The sequence below is a fragment of the Actinia tenebrosa genome, unplaced genomic scaffold (genome assembly GCF_029948245.1).
Source record: "Actinia tenebrosa isolate PJP-AT-01 unplaced genomic scaffold, QUT_ActTen_1.0 PGA_scaffold6__47_contigs__length_16458017, whole genome shotgun sequence".
NCBI classification, from domain to species: domain Eukaryota; kingdom Metazoa; phylum Cnidaria; class Anthozoa; order Actiniaria; family Actiniidae; genus Actinia; species Actinia tenebrosa.
The window spans coordinates 2,012,671-2,036,913 of NW_028292583.1; the positions used below are offsets into that span (position 1 = coordinate 2,012,671).

General features: G+C 38.3%; 2 protein-coding genes across 3 annotated transcripts in view; one reads left to right on the forward strand and one right to left on the reverse strand.

Annotated features, from left to right (window-relative positions):
• The window catches only part of LOC116286861 (uncharacterized), a 31,304-nt gene extending 9,747 nt beyond the window's left edge, over positions 1-21,557 (reverse strand). Inside the window, exons 1-13 of the mRNA XM_089039580.1 lie at positions 21,271-21,557; positions 14,621-14,911; positions 13,996-14,112; positions 6,722-6,904; positions 6,296-6,442; positions 5,713-5,997; positions 4,694-4,999; positions 4,043-4,348; positions 3,199-3,462; positions 2,352-2,684; positions 1,440-1,766; positions 823-1,134; positions 75-419 (exon numbers count right to left, since the gene is read on the reverse strand). Coding sequence (XP_088895706.1) covers positions 75-419; positions 823-1,134; positions 1,440-1,766; positions 2,352-2,684; positions 3,199-3,462; positions 4,043-4,348; positions 4,694-4,999; positions 5,713-5,997; positions 6,296-6,442; positions 6,722-6,904; positions 13,996-14,112; positions 14,621-14,911; positions 21,271-21,337 — 3,283 coding nt within the window. The 5' untranslated portion in view covers positions 21,338-21,557. The remainder of the gene's footprint in view (positions 1-74; positions 420-822; positions 1,135-1,439; positions 1,767-2,351; positions 2,685-3,198; positions 3,463-4,042; positions 4,349-4,693; positions 5,000-5,712; positions 5,998-6,295; positions 6,443-6,721; positions 6,905-13,995; positions 14,113-14,620; positions 14,912-21,270) is intronic.
• On the forward strand, positions 8,186-12,610 carry LOC148905822 (uncharacterized). Of its 2 annotated transcripts, XM_089039582.1 has the most exons (7): positions 8,186-8,245; positions 8,383-8,668; positions 8,933-9,176; positions 9,342-9,534; positions 9,738-10,087; positions 10,173-11,145; positions 11,266-12,610. In XM_089039582.1, exons 2-7 carry the CDS (start codon positions 8,635-8,637, stop codon positions 12,499-12,501), a joined length of 3,030 nt encoding a protein of 1,009 aa, XP_088895708.1. In that variant the 5' UTR covers positions 8,186-8,245; positions 8,383-8,634; the 3' UTR covers positions 12,502-12,610. The 2 variants fall into 2 exon arrangements, with proteins under 2 accessions (XP_088895708.1, XP_088895707.1); XM_089039581.1 differs by lacking the exon at positions 8,186-8,245 and having other exon boundaries at positions 8,352-8,668.
• Positions 21,558-24,243: the final 2,686 nt, after the last annotated feature.

A 24,243-nucleotide genomic window follows, 5' to 3' on the forward strand; every position in this document is an offset into this window, starting at 1 on the left:
TTGAACAAGTATGGTGCAAAATCGTAAATGTCAAACAGATATGCAATACTTAAGGTTTTTTTTTTCAGAACTACCTTGTACTTCAATTTGAACATCGGCTTTGTCCTGCCCCAACTGACTCTTCGCTATACAGCTCAGTATCCCACCATCATGCATGTGAGAAGCACTCTGAACAATCATCTCAGAGTGAGTTTCCAGCCATCGTATCTCGTATCGTTCAGCATTACTGGAGACAGTTGGTGTACATGTTTTGGAGATTCCCAGAGCATCTCCTGTGCAGGCAGCAATAGTTTTGCGCTTCCTTATCCACAATACGTCTGGGATTGGAGTTCCTTCCACGTGACAGGCGACTTCGAGTCGATTCGAACCATTTACTGTTAGTTTGTTCTTGAAGTTGTTGATCTTAGGTGGCCGGATGTCTAAAGACGTTAACAACATACGTTATCAATTCGATTCGATTACTGTTCGCTCTTAGAGTTTGACGTGTCCTGACTTAAATGACTCTAGAGATTGTCAGATCTGTTTAATACTGTGTCCTTTTCGAGATCAGGCTGTTTTGGGGATCGATACTTTTTTTCAATATATTTCTGAAGGATTATTTATTTGCAACATAACCACTAAAGAATTTCAATCTTTAGTCCCCCAATCACTACCAGTCCAGTTACTTTTTAACTCTAGCTACTCACCTCCCCCTACCCCTATAAATAGTATTTCTTCAGGATCCAGGCAGGACCTCTTAATGTGTGGCCCCTTATTGGAAGGCATGGTGTGAAAGAAGCCCCGCAAACCGTTAATCCTATCAAAAGTGATATCATCCCTTACCCATTCGTACAACAGAATACACCACAGAATCTTTGCCTAGAGCATTCGTAGCGTCACACTTGTAGAAGGCAGTTTCATTCATTGGCGGAGACACAAACTCCTTAGGCACAGGCAGCCCAATCCTTTTCCATTGATGGTCCTCAGGCTTACACGTCGGATCACGTTCCTTGCACGTGGATGAGGGTGCAGTATACCAGTTGATTGTGGGGGTGGGGTAGCCTTGGAGGACTTTGCACGGTAGCTTAACGTAATCTTTAGGCTTTGCTACTACGTGTCGAATCGTGTCTGATTCCTTGGCCAGCTTTGGTTTGACTAAAAGAGAAATCCTTTGTTCACTTACAAGGACCGAGTATTTTGTTTATTTGTTCACTCTTTCCGGATTGTTTGTTTCTCTACCTGTTCGTTCCATGTTTTATTTCACTCATTTGATTAAAGGAAAATGTAATCAATCATTTTCTTTTATCATCTTCTTCATTGCATGAGCTCATTCCCCCCCCCCCCCCCCCCCCCCTTTTATCCATATTTTTCTCTCTCTTTCTTAATTCCTTGGTCATTTTAAAATGCTTCTTCGTACTCCTGGCTTTTGTATATTCCTTAATTTCTTTACTGTAACTTACCACGTACAGCGACTGAAACAGTCTTACTTGTCTTTCCCACCATATTTCTTGCCACACATTCGTAATCTCTATGGTTCAGCTTGTGAACCGCTTTGTTTATCGTAAGAACGTGTGAGCCACCCTTGAACTTTACATTATACGCAGATGAAGTTGCTTCACACAACATGGAACCGTACAACGGCAGACAACTAGCGATAACTTCTTTGTTTATCTTCCAGAAAACAGCAGGTGGAGGTGAACCAAGAACCTGGATGGTTATGTCAACCATGTCGTTCTCTTGGCAGATGATATTTGGGGATTTGAGCGTTATAGTAGGTTTTGATGGATCTGGAAAATATAAACATGCATGCATAAAACTGTAGCAGATTAGAGTCGAACCTCTATTAAGCGGTCACCCCTGGGGAAACATCACGTGACCGCTTAATAGAGGTGACCGCTTAATAGAGGTCAAGTTTACAGTGAATACAGTAAGAAAAGCGAATTTTCCGGAAATTATTAAGTGACCGCTTAATAAAGGGTGACCGCTAAATTGAGGGCCGCTTAATAGAGGTTCGACTGTAGTTCAAAGGTTTTGCTGTTCCCAACCTCTTGTAAAGACCAGCGACCAGGTAAGACCAACCATATCAAATTCCATCAACTCCACCAAGCGTTAATAATCCCATTAGGCTGCGTTCATAATGTATGGCAGAGGGAGGGAGGTGGGGGGGCAGGTGAAAATTTGAAATGTGTCCAGAATAATTCTTAACACCCCCCCCTTAAAGTCTTCCAAAAATTGTGCATCCCCCCAATTTTTCTGATAAAAATTTGCCCATCCCCTCCTTTTTCCTACCAAAATGTTCCCGATCCCCCCCCCCCCCCTCAATTTCACCTGCCCCCCCACCCCTCTGCCATACATTATGAACGCAGCCTTACCTTTAACAACAATCTTCACCATGTCAGACAATTGTTTCCCATTGTCGTCCAAACTGCACGTGTACGTTCCTTCATCTTGTTTACTAGCATTCCTTATCTCCAGGATACTTTGTTTAACCCACCGCGGCCAGGATTTGGTTAGTCTAGTTATGTTAACCTTCTTGCCCGCCACGTCTGTCTTCTCCCAGGTGAACGAAGGTGATCTGGGTCGATAAGTGGAATAGCACACTAGGTTGACACTGGCTGACTGGTCGATAATAATCTTGTTATCTTTATCCGGATCCTTTGTCGATATGATCTTCACCCAACCAACTACAATAGGTTGGTCAGTACCTATAGGAACAAAGATATTTTATAGTCATTGGCTCAGAGATTGTTACGTAGTGAGTTACAATGAAATGTCAATCTGAGACCAATTAGCATTCAAAGTCGATCTTCACACAACTGCATGAGGAGAGGGTGCTGCCTTTGTATCAAAGTTACGCCAATAGTTGACCTTTTCCAAATTTTCTTGGCTGACTATGGCCAACTCCGAGTCGAGGTTGGACTTGATGTGTTCATACATTTACTGTATTTTATCAAGACCAAACTCGACTTGAAGCCATTGTTTCGTGGTCACTCAAGCGCATTCGGAAAAGGTTTAATGAACCACGGATCAGACCTTGCAGCTTGGAAGACCGCGTTGATGAATGGCGCGTCGTTCCCAAAAAAGTTTCTTTGTTGGAAGGGAACGACTGTCACGTTAATGACGCCCCTTTTCCAAAAAAAAAGAGAAGTTTTTGATAGGTCATAAGGGGACAAAATGCTTCGATTTTAGTCTGTCATTCTTCATTTTCTGTATACATACCTGAAAGCACAAAGTGTGCAACAGGAACGGCGTCTTCCAGACTACAATAGTACAAACCAACATCATCAAAATCAAACAACTGAATCTCAAGGGTGTTGCTTCTCCGCATAATAATCTTGGCTCCATCAAGAGATCGAGGGGTAAGTGTCTTACTCTTAGTGTTATTTTGATAAATAGTCGTGGTTCGAGGAGAACAGGAAAATGATGCTGAACCATACAGATGAACAAACGTTTGTTGTAAAGGTCTTGTTATTATACTATCAACTGTGGATAAGAAAACTGAAGTTAGACAATAATTCTCTCCGTATGTACGATTCATTCGCCTAACACCCCCTGCAATGATAGAGACCTTTTTTAACACTTTGGACAACTTTCTTATGTTTCTATCACTGCAAGCTCACCGTTCGTCTCAATTCGATGCAAAGGCACGGCTACATTTCAAGATGGCGCAGGGAACTATGAAGGGGACTATTCGATGCAAAGCCACGGCTACATTTCAAGATGGCGCAGGGAACCGTGAAGGGGACTATTCGATGCAAAGCCACGGCTACATTTCAAGATGGCGCAGGGAACTATGAAGGGGACTATTCGATGCAAAGACACGGCTACATTTCAAGATGGCGCAGGGAACTATGAAGGGGACTATTCGATGCAAAGACACGGCTACATTTCAAGATGGCGCAGGGAACTATGAAGGGGACTATTCGATGCAAAGCCACGGCTACATTTCAAGATGGCGCAGGGGACCGTGAAGGGGACTATTCGATGCAAAGCCACGGCTACATTTCAAGATGGCGCAGGGAACTGTGAAGGGGACTATTTCAAATACACAAACAAAACCTACGTCCAATCACTAGTTCAGCAGTAGCGAACCAATAGCCTGCACCATTGCTGGTTACTCGACACTCCACATCCATAACAGCACCACCTTGAATTGCTCTTGTAAGGGTTTTGTCGCTTACGGTAAGATAACTGTATGTTTTGTTGCTTGAGACATAAACATGCTCGTCACTTATTTGCTCGTCGTCCAGAAACCAGGAGAAAGACGCTGCCTTGGTATTACCAACGGAACAATTGAATATAATAGACTTATTTTGTCCAAGATCAAGTGCCTGTTTGGTTGGTTTTATGCTGGGATTTGGTGTCATACCTGGTGTAAAAATGAAAAACAAAAAGAAGATAATGAAACATCATACATTTACATGGGTTCATAGCAGTAGTGCACGTATCTTTCTCCTTTTGGCTACGTCTCGCGTTTGATTCCTGGCAACATTTGTGAGTAGAGTTTGTTGGTTCTCTCCTGAGTTAGTTTCGAGGGTGTTTTTCCGTGTTTCCGGTTTTCCTCGCTCCTCAAAAACCAACTTTCAAATTCCAATTCGATCTGTGCGTTAGCCATGCTGACTTTGATCACCCCAGGGTTCGACACCAAGACAGCAATACAGTTCTAATGATCGCTATCATGCAGGACGTTGAATTTCCTTAATATTAATCTTACCTTTAGGTTGCCTAACAGGAATCAACCTTCCAATCTTGTATCCCTCGGCCTGTCCACCACACGATGACGTGGTTTTACAGTACACGTTTCCAGCCTGGTCGCGATCAACCCCACGGATTTTAAACGTGTTTCCTCGTTTGATGACCTTCTTGCCATCGGGGACCAGCGTGGTGATTCTGTACGATGTGCTCAGCTCAAGGAACGTGTTGGACTCGGGCATGATGGAAGCTTTGCATTCAAAATCGATTGAGCTTCCTAGAGCTGTGATGAAATTAATGTCCCCTTGACCATACCAGATCGATGGACCTTTAATATTAGCAAGTATTTTATTGTTAACATAAGACCGTCTTTAAATAGACCAGTATTTGGATAGGTCAGAATATGCGCATGCGCATATAGGATTACTCTTGTATTTTCCAAAGTTTAATTCCTCCGTTATCGTTTGGGGAGACTATTTATTTAAATTATTTTTAAGATTTTTATTTTTGTTGTTTGAGTTATAATTTATAGGACCATACTTCCAGACATCGAGTGCTGAACCGTCGTATGGCAGCGCGAAGCATTTACGGCTACGCCGGAGATTTCGACCCCGACACCGCTATCCGGGATTTACAGACTGATCAGGAAGCTCGGCCGAAGCCTAAGGGAGAGGTTAGTCGGCCCCTAGACCGTAGATGATTAACCCTTTGCTATGACCAGCAGACCGATATGTTGTTTGTGTCATCGATGGGTTAGGATCCATGGTCACTCTTTACCGTGTGGGACGCGTTTTGAGAAATCTTCGGTAACGCATATTATATCTACTGCGCATGGCATCTCAAAAAAGTAAAAGCAAACTTTTAGCAGGAATTTTAAATTATTTCACAAAGGTTGAGGAAAAAGCTGGGTCGAGAATGTTCCTACAACAGAGCCACAATGCATTGCGCAATGCCAACTCGACCCAGTTTTCCTCAACCTTGGAATGAATCATTATTTATTACAATGTATGGAATATTTTAAATAATATATACAGGACATACCTGGATCAACCTTAAGAAAGACCTCCTCCTTTTCAGTGACATTCTCTGCTCTACAATAATACGATCCAACATCCAGGATTACCAAGGCGTGAACAGTGAAGACCTGACGCGAGTAAGTCACCTTACAGCCATCGGGGTATCGTCGCCTGGAATAGGTATCTTTCTGGTACAAAGAAACCTCTACAGTCGGGTCTGACAATCTACAGTCCACGGTGAGTGACGTGCCTACTTTCTTGTCCATGAAGGGTAAAACTACCGGACGGTGTATCCAATCAAGTCTAAATACTGACAAATCAATACAAGAAATGGTAATTCAGTTATACGCACTCTCTTATTTACTGCATGTTTTTTATACCACAGTTTTTGATATTGAAATGAGTTTGACCGCGAAATTTATTCTGTACACAATTTCCAGGCACAGATTTCTTCTAACGATTTTGTATCCGATTTATGGAGTAGTCTCCTGTGTGACTGATTTCTATCGTGTTCGTCATTATTGGTATTCATAATTTGATAAATTGTATAAGATTAAGAAGACTTACTCAAAGAGCAAAATGTCGTCTAGTGACAAATTTAAATTTACCTGGTTTCTCGCATATCTTTTTGTCATCGTTCCATGTCGTGTTTTGAGGGCATTCCTTTCTTGCCGCCTTGCCATTCGTGCATTTTATATAACCTGCTTTATCCGCTGGGTCGGGAAACGATCCGTTCAATGTCACACATGAAGAATCTAAAAAGATGTAAACCTAGTAATTAGTCTTGTAACTTAAGATATATTCCTTGGATATATTGAATGGATTGGATGTGACTGAGATGGATTGGATGTGACTGGGATGGATTGAATGGAACTGAGATGGATTGGATGTGCTGAGATGGATAGGATGGGGCTGAGAAGGATTGAATGTGACTGGGATGGATTGGATGGGGCTGGGATGGATTGAACGTGATTGGAATGGATTGGATGGGAAGGGATGGAGTCGAATGAAAAAAAGAAAAGATACCTGAATACCTGAAACGAATACTACTGCAAATGCAGGCCAGAACCCACTCCTAAAATCGTTTCCTCTGTTTAGAACACGACACTCGTATTTGCCATCGTCGTCCTTGGTGATGTGTCGTATCTGGAGTACGTTTGTCCAAGTGTTGTTGTTTTTGGTCACTGATTGGTTGTGCTTTGACACGTACATACCAGCTACGTATACAGGACGAAAATACAATCAGTACGTATCTAAACTATTTTAATCTATAAACACATATACACATACAATAAAAAAGCACGCACTCCTCGACAGAATCGTGGTCCACTCATATACACCAGTGCACAAGAAGATTGTCTGAGCAAGACGGGGAAAAAATAGGCGATAGGTTATTTTAAGACCGAAAGGAATTTTTGGGATACATAGACACCGCTGCAAAACGCAATGCGCATGCGCTAAAATATTATTTGTTTTGTAAACAAACCTTGCTGCCATAGCGCGAAATTCAAAAAGCCGAAGCGAATAAAGCAAAGCCGAGCTAGAAATTCTCAGAGTAGCTGGAGTGTCATATTTACAATAACATACTTTTTGCACCACATAGTTTTACGTTTGCACCAAAGGTGAAAATGAAGGGTAAAGTGGGTCGCGTGCCGTCGAGTACTGCTATCGCTACTTTCGTGTTGTTGTTTTTACGAGTGGTAGTCTTAATACATGGTTCAAACAAGACTGGTATATGCATGAGGGCTGAAAAAACAAGAACAGGAAGGGCTTGCCAAGGCAGACTGTACACGGTGAATTCGGAGATAAGTAGGGTAACACGGTTGCCTATAAATTCCCGGCTTTGTCGGTACCATTGGGATGTCGCACGGAGGGAAAACCTACGATGTGCTTGTCCAAAACAAGACTATTTCAAGCACTCAAGACTAAATGCGAACAAAATACCACAAAGATTTTACGCTGTATTTGATGATGTTGGATCAAACATACAAGGGTATTGTCCAGGAACTCGTTGGTGCAATTTATGCAAACAAACAGCAGACGAAGACTTTAAAAACCACCAGCTATACGCATCGGCAGCGCGAGCAAAAGAAGTAAGTAAAACAAAACAACTCTACTCTTTCTCATTCTTTGAAGCTTTTGGAATTGAATTGCAGTCTCTCTCTTTAACATTTTTGTCAGTTTGTAGCAGCAGACACATGTGTAAAGTTTTTGTTTACCTTTTCTCTAAGAAAAACTGTAGCTTTGATATTTTTGTTATCGTTTAAAATTCTAATTTCTCCTGAACGTTTCGGTTCTTTGTTTACAGTCAAAGGTCAAGGTGAAAGTTTTTCATAAAGTGCATGTTTCTGATTTGCTTAGCATTTTTCCACCTTCTAAAATAAGTACGAACGTCAAGCAGTAATTAATCCTAAATGGAAAATGTTTTATATTAATTTTTTGTTATAATAAGGGACATGAACGAAAATAAACGTCTTGTTTCTTAGTGTGATAAAGAAAACGAAGACCAAGCAGGGAAAACCTCCGAAGTATTATCAAGTCCACTTCAGCTAAAAAAGGTGACTCCTAAACATGTTTTGAAAACGTTTCTCCTTTTTTTATTACTATTTTTTTCATAAAAGGGAAAACTCATTGCTGGGCTAACAATTTTCAAGTTTTTCATGTTCAGGAATTTATGATTGACCTATCTTTACAGATATGGCAGTTTACTGGATCGCCCATTTTACACCTCCATGAAAACTTGGTGGACTGCAGTTCATCTTCAGTTATTGACACTACCTCACCTAAAACAGAGAAGCTCAAAGAAACCAAAAACCAATTTTCGAACCTTTTTACAAGACTCAATGCTCTATCAGAAATATGTGGAATTGAACTTCAGCACCAACAACTTGATAAAGTTAAAACTTCAAGAGGAAAAGTAGTGATTGACAGAGACACCTGGGAAAAAATGAATGATGCACTGGAAAAAGAAAACACTGTTGGTAATTTTTAATTTTTTGTTTTCATATATCTATTATAATAAACTTAACCACCTTGAATGGTTAATTGAATGAAAAAAAGGATTTTTATTTTGAAAAACCACTCTTTTTGCACTATAATTTAAACAATGGGATCAGTAGATACAAAATGTATAAGCAATTTCATAAATATTCAAGGATTAAAAACTTAAATGAATACTAAATTTGTTACCTACCATGTTACTATAACCTTGCTCTGATTTAATTCAATTTTATTTTTAAATACAGACAGCTCATTTGATGATCTAGTGCAACGCTTTCAACTTGCATTGTACCACCACTACACAGCCAACAATAATTCCCCGCTCTACAGTCCACAGTCGATGAGAGAATTTACAAAAAGTCATGCACCTGGGTTGTATGATCTGGTCTTAAAATCTATATCCAGGGAAGATGCCCGCCTCAGTGAGGAATATACTGCTGTCCAAGAACAAAGAACTGTTGTTTTGTTGCACACACTTGCCTATTTCAGGTAGAGGTTCCATAATATCATATGATAAGCTGTGTGACTGAGGAATGGTGCTTTAAGCTAGATATCTGTGATATGTATCTAAGGATAATAATACTTTCCCTTTTTTGGAATTTAATTTTAATTATTACTTCAGCAACACTGTTTCTTTTGTTTCTGAATCAATAGATCACAAAAAACTTGCTCACTCCAGAAAGATGAAGGCCTTTTTCTCCAAGAGCATGGAGCCTCACGTTCTGCCATAAATGCTGGAAGGGTCCTTGGCTTTAGCACCAGTCCAAGGAATGTTGATCAACATAAGCAGCAGCTAATCCACGCCTACCCAGGAGTGCTGCAACAACATATAATGGCTGCTATCAAGGTACTTTTTTTCTGAAAAATAATTGAAAAAGAAAAAAAACAAAAACAAAATAAAACAACAACAAAAAACATATAGAAGTGTGCAGTGGAATCCCTAATATCTTGAACTGCTAAGGGAAAGGAAAAGGTGATGCTCATTTAATCAAGCATCAAGTGCAAGTCAGCTTTATTTGAATATTATATATTTTTTGTCTTGTCTAACAGGGACAATTTCTCATGGTGAATCTTCTAGATGATTTCCATAACATTTTAACCATCAGGCTTCCATCAGAGCTTAAGCTATCTGTTGCCACACATATGGCAAGCAGCCTATTGGACATCCATAAAAATATACCAGCTGTACACCTACCTTTAAAAAGAGGAAGCCAACACAGCAGTGTCCAAGTAAAAGTGTCTGAAACAGAAAAAAATTGCCGGGGAGGCATAATTGTAGCAAATATAAAGGAATTGCTCAATGCCTTTAATAAAGATAGACACCAAACATTTCTTGCAAGAATGCCATCAGGACTTTCAATCAGTCCTAAAAACAGCCAGCAGCAAATAAGAGAATTAAGGTAAAATATATAGCATAAATTAGAATAATATAGACATTCATCATCAGCCATTTTTAATTCACAGTAATATTTTCCATTTTACTAGGGTATATTCTGAGCTTTCACATAGTGAACTGTCCACTCTGAGTACGACAATACTTATAGATGAGTTCGAACAATCTCTGAAAAGTATGGAGGACTATGAAGCAGCCATTCATCATATATTTGGTCAATGCCCTCATCTTCATAATTGCCTTCAGCAATATGTACTGCCGGCTCCTGGAGACTGGCCAACATGGTTCTATCAAAAGAAGCTGATAGCTCAATCGAATAATCCAAGTATTCTTTCAATAATCCCAGAGCAAGGCCCATTTCATGTCTTTCTTAATCTTCAAGAAGACATAATCAAGATGTATCACTTCATGTTGGGAAATGTATACAACAAGATATTTGGATCAGTTTTACCAAACAAGCCCAAACCTTTTTGCATCAATATTTTAATCAATGCTGTCTTTCTGGGATGGTTAAAAATTAGATCAAAAGTACTTCAGAAATTCAAACTTTGCAAAGATATTGAATATTCTTCTCTACTTCATATACTTGAAGAAGTTATTCCACTTGGTTTTTTCCATTATTCCTTAATTTTTAGGTCAGGAGATCTTGAAGAATACACTGAGACAATGTTGCGGCTAATGGTTTTGTTCATAATCTGGAGAAGAAAACATTACAATCGATCAACAATATCAATGCTAAGTGATTTATGGTACCATGAAAATTATTTTTCAAGCTACTACAAGATGAAACAACTTTGGATGACTCTTATTACTGAAAAAAAGGTTGAGATATGGCACAGTATGCTGAGAGACCGAGTACAGGTATACGATGATGCAAAGCAAATAAGATCAAAAGCAACAGCAATGGCAGCTTCAAAGTCGGAACAGAATTTCCAAAACAGTTTTGTGAAACCTTATAAAAGAGGGTGTTCTGAAAAAGATATGAGTATTGTTGCTGGAAAATCTGCAGAGGTTCTCCTTTCAACTATTAAGTCAGTTGGAAAAAACTTGGGTAAATCAAAACAGGTATGTTTACCTAATGAGTTTAAAACATTTTTAACCCCTATATATATATAGTAAGTTATAAATATAAATTTAAAAAATTGAGACTTGAGAATCTTAACTATCAAAACGTATTGGTTTCAGGTGCAGCAAAATCAAAATAGCAGTGGCAAAACAAATGACAAGAAATACATGTACCATCTTCATACCTTTGACTCAACTGTTGACACAAGGGCTCTCCCATTTGCTTACACTCACTGCAAGTCTGCCCCAGCAACATTCCCAGATGCAACCAAAGTCTGTGACTATACTGAATGCAATGTTACTGACTCAACAGCTGATGCTGTAAGACTTCCATGTTTCCACACCATCCACAGAACATGTTTCAACTTGGTTGCAAAGAAATGTCCCATCTGCAGTAAAAATCTTGATGTTACAATAAATAACTTAGCAACTTCCTTTAATGAAAGCCTCCTTAAACCAACATCCAGTTCAAACACAACTTCCCAAGACCATTCAGATGATGATGATAATGGTGATGGCAGTGATGACGATAGTATCCACGTCAACCAAACAGTAGATCCTGAATACTATTCTTCAAGAGCTTGGGAATCCTACATTGACCAAGAATTAGACACCTTTACAGTTTTGCAACCACAAATTAATGTCAGTGCAAGCTCCCAGCAAACATCCCAGTCTGTGCATCATCCAGTTGCAGTTAATATTCAGATTGCTAAATCATCGCTTGGTACCTCCAAATTCTGGTTTTTACCACCACAGCTGTCTCAAGCAACTCTGTTTGGAAGGAATGGTTCTAATGCCTGTACTTTCATCTCCTTGTTAATGGCAAAGGAATACACTAGCTCACTACATTATGCTACTCTCCAATTGACTTGTAATTCCGATCTGAATCAAACATGGTTATCATTGTTGTTGTCTGCCATTGCTCGAGGGAACCAGGTATATGACAATGTAACGCAATCCCTAGGCAATCCATTCTTCAGTGTAGCTGAAGCAAATCACCATCTAACAGCTGTAATTGCCCCTGTCACTGTGACATTGGAGGAATCCTTGGATCTTTCTATTACTTCTGTGGATCCTCAAGTACCTCAGAGTTCCCTTGCCTTCTATCTACAACGGCTAATTAGAGAACGAAACTTGGCAGCGTTGATCATAGCGAACGGGATGACCGTGTGTTTCGTTGGTCAAAACAACAACGTGTATTTTTTGGACAGTCATCCACACTATTATGGGCAAGTATTTGGAGCCATGGTTGGAATGGCACCTGTGGATAAACTCGAAGAATTCCTCATCAACATCAAGCAGCAAATTTGTCCCAACTTTAACGTTTGCTCTTTGACTTTTGCTTCCTTTGTCTAATAGTATGGACCAGAGAACACTGTTTACGAAGGTTTACGAACATCATCGAGTTCGAAAAATACTTTCAGAACGGTAAATCTAATGATCAAACAAATAAAACTCTCACACAGAGTTAGGTTCAATCCATTTAATTGAATTCGATGAAAAATTTACACGGTGTGAGTTTTTCTTGGCCATTCTTTCAACAATCGCATCCTATTCGAAGCTCGTCATCCGGCATTTTGAAATATATAAACTCGCGCATGCGCAGACGTTTTGCAGCGGTGTCGGATACATATGAACACGAATGGAGGTGTATAAAATGGTTTCCTAGACTGCAAGCACATTAACACTGTTATACATGTAGAAAATAACATTTGGGTTCCCTGTGCACGGACATGCGCAATACCATGGAATAAAGTTGTTGAAGACCACGTGCAGTTGAGTTTATTACTAAATTTAAGTGCCTTTTCCAAGGATGCAACAAACAATACATATCTCAACGCTAAAATCTGTGTTCATGACGAGAATAATATAAAGAAAACCGCAAGTTATTCTAGCTATTGGATGGATCTTGGCAATAACCCAGTATCTCCCAGTGCTTGTGGCCTATCACCTATTGCTCACACAACCTTTTTTGAATACGTAGAAAATCCTAAGCATATGATTTCAGTATCAACATTTTGGCCTAGTTTACTATCATGATTCGAACATTCACTAGCTTAATTTCTTATGTGTAAAAATAAGCAGTTCACATGAAACAGTAATGATGAAAAGGTAAATTATACACCGTGAAAAGATGAAAAAACTTACTGACGTTTCGGACGCTAGTCCTTCGTCGGAGTAAAAGAGAAAGAAGTGGTAGAAAGGAGTGTATATATGATAGAATAAGACAAAAGAAACCAATGAGAGCAAGGTAGGCAAGGAAACGAAAACAAACAATCAAAAAACAAAAGAAAAGGTTAGTTGAAAATAAAGCGTTCATTAATCCCGTTGGGACTAAGAGTGCCCAATAGGTGAATAAGCCGCATTTCTTTGGTCTTGCGACAATCATTGTTGCCGTTAAGCAAAGAAAGACCGAAAACAATGAAGTCAGAAAGAGAATGGTTAGCTAGATTAAAATGGCGGGAAACTGGTTTGGTGGGATCGTTATTGCGAATATCATAAAGTCCCAACGGGATTAATGAACGCTTTATTTTCAACTAACCTTTTCTTTTGTTTTTTGATTGTTTGTTTTCGTTTCCTTGCCTACCTTGCTCTTATTGGTTTCTTTTGTCTTATTCTATCATATATACACTCCTTTCTACCACTTCTTTCTCTTTTACTCCGACGAAGGACTAGCGTCCGAAACCGCAGTAAGTTTTTTCATCTTTTCACGGTGTATAATTTACCTTTTCATCATTACTGTTTCATTAGAAACACCGACGCAGCTCACACTAGTTTTTAGCTAGTTATATCTTCAGTTCACATGAACATGTGGTTTTTTTTAATGATTTTGTCTTTTATACCACTTACCTTTATACCAAAACACACTAGAAATCAGTTGTCCCTTTGCTGTACAAGTCAAATCTTTACTCGTCTCTGAACCTGTCACTACCACACGTTTAGTGGGTATCGTAGGGTAAGAAGAATCTGAAATGACAAATACATACTTTATTTGCAACTCCCAATATGGGTTTTTCAAAAGAGCATTTTGTCGCTAGACTAACATGTGATAGTCTTCTTTCTATGAGAATTTACGATTGCAAGGATAATTAATATCTTGGTTTTCACTTTAGCCTAGACTAGAGTTAATAGTTTAGATTCAAAGTTGCTCCAAGCATTGGTCAAGCATTAATAATTAAAATTTTTAAGTGCGCACTGTAGCAACTAGCAACCCTGATTTATAACATTTTGACAGCTAACTTGTTTACGACATTGCGCAAGCATCAATGAGTACGACTTTCAAGTGCGTATTATGGTAATCGTTGCGTTCTCAATTGTGCGCAGAAAAGTCAAATCACCCCTTGTAGAAGAATGAAGCGTTGGTCTTTGACAACTCAATTCCGAGTGCTCAACGTTCATTGTCGTTGACAAAAAAACAAAAGCTATACCCCAGTCTTTCCCTGTTCTCCGTTTACAACCCACTTGAGATGCTAACCTTTAATTGCAGCAGGCATCACGTACACTTGTCCCAGAGGAACTCTTGCATTCCCTTCCCTACACATGTACATGCCATTATTCACACGAGTTATGCTGTGGAGTACGAAGCGTTGTCCATACTGTTCTACTGTGACCCCATTGGGTTTGATTCGACGCATAAAGTTCATTCCCGCAAAGTGCCACAGGGTGACCGTCTGTTTGGGGTTCTGGAAGGTGCATTGTAATTCAATGGAACTGCCAGCATAACTTGGTACCAACCATTGTCTTCTATACCGGCCAGCGGCTACTCCTGTAAGTAGGAAGCATAAACTAAATGGGACGTTTGTATGATGACGTCATGAACCTCTACTAGCTACCAGACTCCCTCGCTCACTCTCTTTTGTTCAGTTAATTAGCACCAATTGTCTTACTATTCCCATGAGGGAACACAGATTTAATATAAGGGAAAAAAGTTTGCCAAACATCTTGGTAGTGGGAGTTAAATGATGTCATTATGCAAATGCCTTATTACTGCTATCAAGATCGGGAGAACCTACATAGCACTGAATCTAATGATGTAATGTATTCAGAATACATGTAAATTTTAACCCAAGTTCTGGGTCGCCTTTTATTAGATTATTATTATACTTAATATATCATATATTTTTGACTAATTTTAGGTTTGTTCGTATTTTCTTATTTTAATTTCAGAAAATCCATTGCATTCCTTTGTCGTTTTATCTATTGTAATAGGTGTAATTCATTATATTCTTTATAAACACACTCTCCCTATCAAGATTTGAGGGACACCAGTATAGTTGGGGTTCCTGCGTCACACACCACGACCGCACAGATCCACTGGGAATTATATTACTTTTGACTTTGGAAGAAAGTCCGAGGTACAGAAGAGATCCCGAGGAAGAAAATAAGACTGAAGGTATGTCGGCTTTAATTAAACGAAATTAGACGAAAGGTGTAAATAAAAGGCACTTTTTATCGATTATCTTAATAATGCTACCAAATATGGTCAACAAAGAGGGGTTTATCATCATCTAGACTTCGACAGCAATATTTGTATCAGAAATGAAGTAGATTATAATACCGGAAGTCGTGCCGTCAAGATCATCCCAGAGGTTGTTTCAGCATCGATAAACCTCCAAAGTATTTCAAGTAAACCTTCATGCCGAGACAATCGCGCTTGTTACACACATTTATGTACGCAGGGTTTTATCCGAGCGCCGAAGATCTCTTAAAAGCAATGTTAAAGGCGAGTCTAGTTTGCCCTCTCTACGCCTTTTCCTCTCCCACACTCTATTATGACTGGAAAATCTCGTGTCACACCACCTGCCCGTCCCCTCCCTTGATCAAAATTTGATACTAAGTCAATACTGCTTCGATGGCTGTCATTTACTAAAGACATTAATATCAAAGGACTGATGACTTCACCGAGGGGAAACGTGAGGGTTAATTAGAACTATTAGAATAGAAACGGAAGCGTCTAAAAACAGATAGAAATGTGGCGAGACATTTAATATAAGAAGCGGAATCATTTGTCGACCTTGTGTGGCTATTTCTACATCAAACAAATAGTTATCTTGATGCTGTCAGCTTGATAGGGTTGGTACTAGTCAAGTTGAGAGAAATACAAAAGACCAAAGACCTCACACTTGGTGCAGGTGGGAACAGTAACGCCGAAAGCTACCACACACGAGACGAACCGAGAAAAAACTGTGTAAACTGAAATGAAATTAGTGATTACTACGCCCCGAAAACATTCACATATTCACGCTTATGAACAGAAGAATAGAAAATATTTCTACAACATGCATCAAAATTTGTGAGAGCGGAAATTTCGTGAGAAAAATAGTCCAAAACCTTCCCACAAAGAGATAAAAACTTTAAAAAAATTTAACGTCAAAAATAAAACATTTTGGAGTGAACTGAGAACTAGAGTGAAAAATTGTCTAAATTTTATTCACGTACAAGTGAAATAAATAACAAATGAACAATAATCCATTATCTGTCCATAACGGTTCGTCTTCAGTCCTGTCAACCTCTCCGTAGAGCATATCAGTTAAGTCAATTAAATACATATTGAGATATTAATGACTAATAGAAGTGTTATGGGTGTTGCTGTGGTTATTAATTCATTTATTGACCTTGGTGCTTAGCATTATGAAATATCGTAAAAATGAGGTTTATGGTTGATGAAGGCAGAAGAGAGAAAAGCCATCAGGAAATAACAAGTGGAAATTGGGGTCGAAAATTTGAGTTAATTAACCTCAGAAAAAGAAAAAGAAAAAGGACGAGAAAATCTGCAGTTTTTCAGTAGGTGTGTTTTTAAAACCTTTCGAAAACGACGAATTTATACTTGTTGGCTAGCAAATAACAAAAGGCATGGCCGCCATCTTGGTCGATTTAACAAAAGACATGGCCGCAATCTTGGTTCAGTGAAATAACAAGAGGATAATATGACAAACACCACAAGGCGGCCATGAAAACAAATAAGATTAGCAATAAATAAAAGTTTACAAGGGAGGGCATTACAAAATTTGGATACATGTACATTTTCTCTTAGTGATCTTCAGTCGCATTGATTTGTTGATTTATTAGGTAATTGATATTCGTGCTAAGTGTCTTATAAGATTTTAGTAGATTTTAAAGAGATAAATTGGGCACGTATGAATGACGGATATTGGCAAGTTTCCACTGTCGGCCAGTTGATTGATATAATACTAGTAAATGAACGCTACCGGCTGGTGCCCTAGTACTAACCACATTCAACACCACACAAACCTAATAGAGGAATAACTAATATCTGTAAGAAATTAACAGGTGACGTAACGATAAAAGCGCTCCCCTCTTACCAACCGGGTTCGATTCCCGCGGCGTCATATTGTGAGTTGAGTTTCTTGATGGTTCAAGTTGATTTTCGTGGAGGGAGGAAAACCGGAGAACCCAATGAAAACCCCTCGAAGCACAGGAGAGAACCAACAAACAAGTCACTATTGTGACTGACAGCGAGATTGATAGGCCGACTCGAACCCATGTCGCATTGGTGAGACGAGACCCATTAGCAGTGCACGCCACCTGTGCTTCCCAAAAGAAAAAGCTTAGAAACTTTAGAAGCTCTTATACTAAATCCCTGAAAATCTTTTATGCTAAATGAATATATTAATGCTGTTATATTGAGTCTTGTACAGGTGGATTCGCTAGCCTTAGGGGTATCACGTTTCTCCGCATAAGTCAAACTAAGCTGGGGAAATTTTAAAGCTATAATAAAACAAATCTTGATCATCGTGACAACAGGGGCGGAGGCCAGGGGTGGTAAAATAGGTGCCTAGTCACCCCCCTTTTGCTCAAATTTCTCAGTATAGCGTTAGTAGCAGTCACCTCCCCCTTTTGCTCACATTTTTCAGTATTTCGTTAGTAACAGTCATCCCCCTTTCCACCTTCTAAAAGAGTTCCTAGATCCGCTCCTGGACAAATGAGACTACCGTATATGTTGTGATATTAGCTACGGTGTACACTTCGTATCTATGGCTGATATTCGCACAAGAAAGCCATAAATGACGTCGTGTTTATAGATGAAAACGCCAGGCTTTGAAAAGAAAGATCCTTATTTCAGGGCCGTAGCCACAAATTTCTGATTGGTCCGGTTTTCGAGGGTTTTCAGTTTTTCTTTTTTCTTTCTATTTTTAAATTATTTTTCTTATATTTATTTTCCGAAAGTTGGTCCGGTTTCACGTACCGGTGGCTACGGCCCAGTGTTTTTACGAGGTTAAGACTTAATGCCTGACACACCTGTGACCCATGATCGTTTCATGATCGAATTGGGATTTAGGAGTTTATTTTTTACTCCATTAAATTTGTCTCAAAATATCGTTGGGAGGCAAGTTACGCGGGTTATTCCCTACTGCAATTTACCAAAATCGTATTGCGCAGATATTGCGCAATCGTTGCGCCTAGTAAAATCAAGTTCTACTTTTATCCTTTCACAATGACGGCAGCGAAAAGTTTGAGGCGTTGATCAAATTTGTATTATCCCAAACAATACAACTGTAGCGCACTTTTCAAGTCTATTTTCAAGTAAATCAAAATTTCTTGACAAGCTTCAAGGCTTTCAACCTTAGTTGGACACTGGGCTGGCGGCTAACTCACAGACCGAACTCTCAAACAACCTCCAGGCTGATCAAAGTCAGGTTACGCCTAAATCACGGATAAAATTGTAATTTAGCTGGTTAGGATTTTGCTGAGGAAGGAAAACCGGAGAACCCAAAGAAAAATCTTTCCAATGATAACGATACTATAGAAGTCTACACTAATCAGATTCAAAGATTTCATGGATCATACAAATGACAGTCGTCTTGATCTTCATAATAAAATATATATACAACCCGAAATAGAAAAAAAAGCATTGAAAGTCCAAAAATAATCCGGTTGGAATTGAGTTCTTTCAATTATGCGGCGATAGAAGGGACATATAACAGCCAAAATGGCGCCAAAAATATGGTGTTGTTCCCTGTTCTCTTCTCTTGCCGCCTCTTGTCCTTCTTCCTTCATGTTAAGCTTGAAGCTTCCCATATTTTATTTTATTTTTCTTTCTTTCTTTCTTTCTTTCTTTCTTTCTTTCTTTCCTACGTCGCTTTGTTTTCTTTCTTATTCTCCTTTATTCTTCCTAACGCCCTTTTTTATACTTCCCATTTCAGTAATTCATTCATTTTTTCTTTCTTTAATTTTCTATCTTTTTCCTTTTTCTTTTCTTTTTTTCCTCTCTCCTCTCTCTTCCTTTTTTTTTACATAAGTAATCACGGTTTTTTCGAATTAACGAAGGGAGAATGGGACACGAGGTTTTTCTTCCTTCGTATGTCATTCATTTCTCCTTCTGTTTTCTCTGGTTGACCATTGTTCTTTCATTCTTTTTACAGGACTAGGGAATATCAAACGGTTCTCAGTGAATCGTGACTCTTCGTTAGTTACATCATCAGTTTTGAGCACACGTCGTCAAGCACTTCGATAAAACTGAACAGAAAATCCTCTTAGTTCTATACCAATGACTCCAACTTCTTAAACATGATCTACGCCAACCCCATAACGCTTTTAAAACCAGATTTTCTAAAGCAATTTCTCTGAAACCTCAACAAAACCCCAACAAACCTGACTAACCAAACCGAACAAACCACAACCAAGATGTAGAACAACGTGAAATAGTTGACAGATGTGAGATGAACGTGCCAGGAAAAAAATGTTCTGAACTGCTAAAATGGCTTTATTGAATAAATTTAGCCTCTCTATAAACGAGCTGTAACGAAATGCAATGGCCTGACCTTTGATTTACTTAGGTAGGGCAGAACTTGGGTCGATAAAACTGATTAAAATCGGAGACCGTCACGACGAAGTCTGTCTGTGTGATCGGATAATCATGGTAAAAGATATCTCACTGATATCTGCAAGATTGTCAAACTTCTTCATCGCCAACTAAAAAATAAAACTTACTCAATAAAGTCATTAAAAACCTTTTGATAGAATTGTGTGGTAAGATAATCTTATTTTCAACGCTTTTTTCCTCGAAAAAGCAAGATAAAAACCGATAACAAAGTTGATTAATGAGTGCTGAATGTGAAAATTAATGTTTTGTAAACAGCATATGCGCTGTTCACTGGCACAATGAGACCATGATGAGGACTCATGGTTCGGAGTAAAAGACTTCTAGCCGTGACAGATTGGCCTTTGTGTTGTGTAAATCATAAATCATTAGCCTGAAAACGCTTTAGGAGGGAAAGCTGCGGCATTCAATACATTTAGCGGGGTTTTTCTTTCACATAGGTAACTAAAGCAGTTTTGACTTTTTTTGACTTTGACTTTGACGTGGTCTCGAAGGGAGAAATCGTCAGTAAGCATTTAAAATATAGATGAGTGCTTCAAAGAGATACTTCGTCGAGTATAATCCCCCAAAAATAACATTATTTGACAGAACAGACTAACAATCGTAGATAAAAGCATTTTTTGATTAAACAAAAGTATTAGCTAGAGGCATGTAAGGTGATTATTATTACATAACGAAGATAACTATGGCTGTGCAAAAGTTAAAAATGCTAGCCCGCTTAGTAAAGTACCTTTGGTGGCGTGGGAAAATTAAACAGCAAAAATGGATGACTATGAATACATAATCTAAGAGATAAAATGATAGTAATATTTTACGACTAATTCATTAAACTCTAACTTTTCTAAGCTCGATTTTGTATGGTGTATTAAACCAATCTTCAAATTAAACTACTCCTAAGCAGTCACTAAGTATAGTGATATAGTTTCATATTTTAAAGTTATTAATCGCTATATCAGGTTTTCTGGGATGCGTTCTTTATTAGGGAAGCCCTCTCCATCGGAAATTGCTAGCGGTCTCTTGAGGAAATATGAACTTCAAGAAAAACACCTCGAATACTCGGAAAGCTATATTTGTGCATGTATGAAGTTGATTATTTTTCATTTATATAAATTTAAGATATTTGTCGATCGATTCTAAATCATTGAAAAAGGAGACACGTAATTAATTCTAGCCCTGCCAGCCCACAAACTAGTCAAAAACCATGTTCCTCCATTCAAATTTCATCTGTTAACTCAAGAACTCAGGAAATAGCTCAGGAATGACTATAAAAACACAACACTTACCTTGTAATGGTATTTGGCTCACCAGAAAGAGCAATAAAAACCATTCAAAAACGTTCCAAAAAGCCATGGAATACAATTGAGTATACTTCAGAGTCCAAACCACTTTTTTTAATGCTCAGTTCTGAATGTGAAATCGTCAACGACAACGAACTGCGACGGACTAAATGAGTCTAACTTCTCGAGTTTCGTGAGACTAGCTGTGAGGCTTCAAGTGAGGTCAAACAGCTCACGTTCCACAGCCTTTAAACCCAAGGTATCATTTTCATCCAAGCTGTAAATGAAGTACAACGATTTTTGTTACCACGAACTTGATAAGATGAACGCTTTGAGCTAATCATTTACGTCATAGATTAAAGGTTAAATGAGGTATACATCGGTATTCAAAGACCAGAGCCCTATATTAGGATGTAATAATACTAATATTATGTCATTGTTGATTGGCTAGAAAATAGCGCCAGTCAGATTGAAGCATGCATTTGGCTACAGTTGCGGAACCAGAAAAACTATATAGCCCCGTTTACACTGGCGATTTTTAAGGCTATTTTTGCTGCGATTTTTGTGGCAATTTTCGGAAATATGAAGTCTTTTGTCTCATCTTTCAAAAGCGACTTTCGTCAAGGAAAATCTTGGTATCCTGAAATAAAATTTACGAGTTAACTCTTTACCATTATTTATTATGGACAAAATCGCAAAAAATCGCAGCAAAAATCGCCGCAAAAACCGCTAGTGTAAACGGGGCTTAACAATCAAGTCTCCAAAAAGGTTAAAGCATGTCGAGAATAGGATGTCTTAAATTAAAAACTTAAAAATGACTCATTGGTGCAGCATCTGGTTGCACTGTACATCACTATATCTTCCTTATTATATGACAAAAAATGTCAACAATCTTTCCTAATAAACTTTTTGAATTCATTATTTTTATGAGTCACGTTTTTGATCATGTTTTATGGCACGAAACGTCAGTCTTAGTTCAATCGTAAGAGAAATAGAGAACAAAGGTTGAACAAAATGATGAGTATAAAAGCAAGCAAAATGAATGGTTTTTTTAGAGAAGGGTGGTTATCAGAACGTGGCAAAAGACGATTTCCGAGATGCGCGAGAGCTATCATAAATATCCCAGGCGCAAAAATAAAAACGAAGCATTTTCAAAGTATTATTAGACCCCAAGCCAAAAAGACAATATATTAATGTCGCAATGAAATGATAAAAAGCTTAGATAAAAATCGGGTGCTATTGCATAGCAGGTGAGCCTCTGTAGGAGGGAATAGCAGTCGAATTCATTAATTTATCTGTTATAACTATATAAGTTTGTCTGAAGAATTCTACCATTTTTATAACATTCCAAAAAAAATGCATTATTTCTGAAGTATGGAAAATAGGTCGCTTTTCGCCATTTTTGAGCAAAAAGCATGATCTATACCCCATGGTTTTGATCGATTTTGGTCCATTTTCACACCTTTTTTAAAAATATGCATTATTTATTAAGGATGCAAAATAGGTCATTTGTGGCCATTTTGGAGCAAAAAGCATGGACTATAGCCCATGGTTTTGATCGATTTTGGTCCATTTTCACACCTTTTCAAAATATATGCATTATTCATGAAGGATGCTAAATAGGTCATTTTTGGCCATTTTTGAGCAAAAAGCATGGACTATAGCCCATAGTTTTGACCGATTTTGGTCCATTTTCACACCTTTTTTAAAAATATGCATTATTTATTAAGGATGCAAAATAGGTCATTTGTGGCCATTTTGGAGCAAAAAGCATGGACTATAGCCCATGGTTTTGATCGATTTTGGTCCATTTTCACACCTTTTCAAAATATATGCATTATTCATGAAGGATGCCAAATAGGTCATTTTTGGCCATTTTTGAGCAAAAAGCATGGACTATAGCCCATAGTTTTGACCGATTTTGGACCATTTTCACACCTTTTAAAAATATATGCATTATTCATGAAGGATGCAAAATAGGTCATTTTTGGCCATTTTTGAGCAAAAAGCATGGACTATAGCCCATGGTTTTGATCGATTTTGGTCCATTTTCACACCTTTTCAAAATATATGCATTATTCATGAAGGATTATTAATAGGTCATTTTTGGACATTTTTGAACAAAAAGCATGGACTATAGCCCATAGTTTTCACCGATTTTGGTCCATTTTCACACCTTTTTAGAAAACATGCATTATTCATGAAGGACGCCAAATAGCTCCTTTTTGGCCATTTTTGGGCAAAAAGCATGGACTATAGCTCATGGTTTTGATCGATTTTGGTCCATTTTCACACCTTTTGAAAATATATGCATTATTCATGAAGGATGCAAAATAGGTCATTTTTGGCCATTTTTAAGCAAAAAGCATCGACTATAGCCCATGGTTTTGACCGATTTTGGTCCATTTTCACACCTTTTCAAAATATATGCATTATTTATGAAGAATGCAAAATAGGTCATTTTTGGACATTTTTGAGCAAAAAGCATGGACTATAGCCCATGGTTTTGATCGGTTTCGTACGATTTTCACACCTTTTAAAAGGAGATGCATTATTCATGCAGGTTGCAAAAAAAGGTAATTTTAGGCCATTTTTGAGCAAAAAGCATAGTCCATGGTTTTGACTGATTTTGGTCCATTTTCACACCTTTTCAAAATATATGCATTATTTATGAAGAATGCAAAATAGGTCATTTTTGGCCACTTTCCAGGCAAATAGCATGGACTATAGCCCATGGTTTTGATCGATTTTGGTCCATTTTCACACCTTTTTAGAAAACATGCATTATTCATGAAGGACGCCAAAAAGGTCATTTTTGGCCATTTTTGAGCAAAAAGCATAGACTATAGCTCATGGTTTTGACGGATTTTGGTCCATTTTCACACCTTTTCAAAATATATGCATTATTCATGAAGGTTGAATAAAAGGTCATTTTTGGCCATTTTTGAGCAAAAACATGGACTATAGCCCATGGTTTTG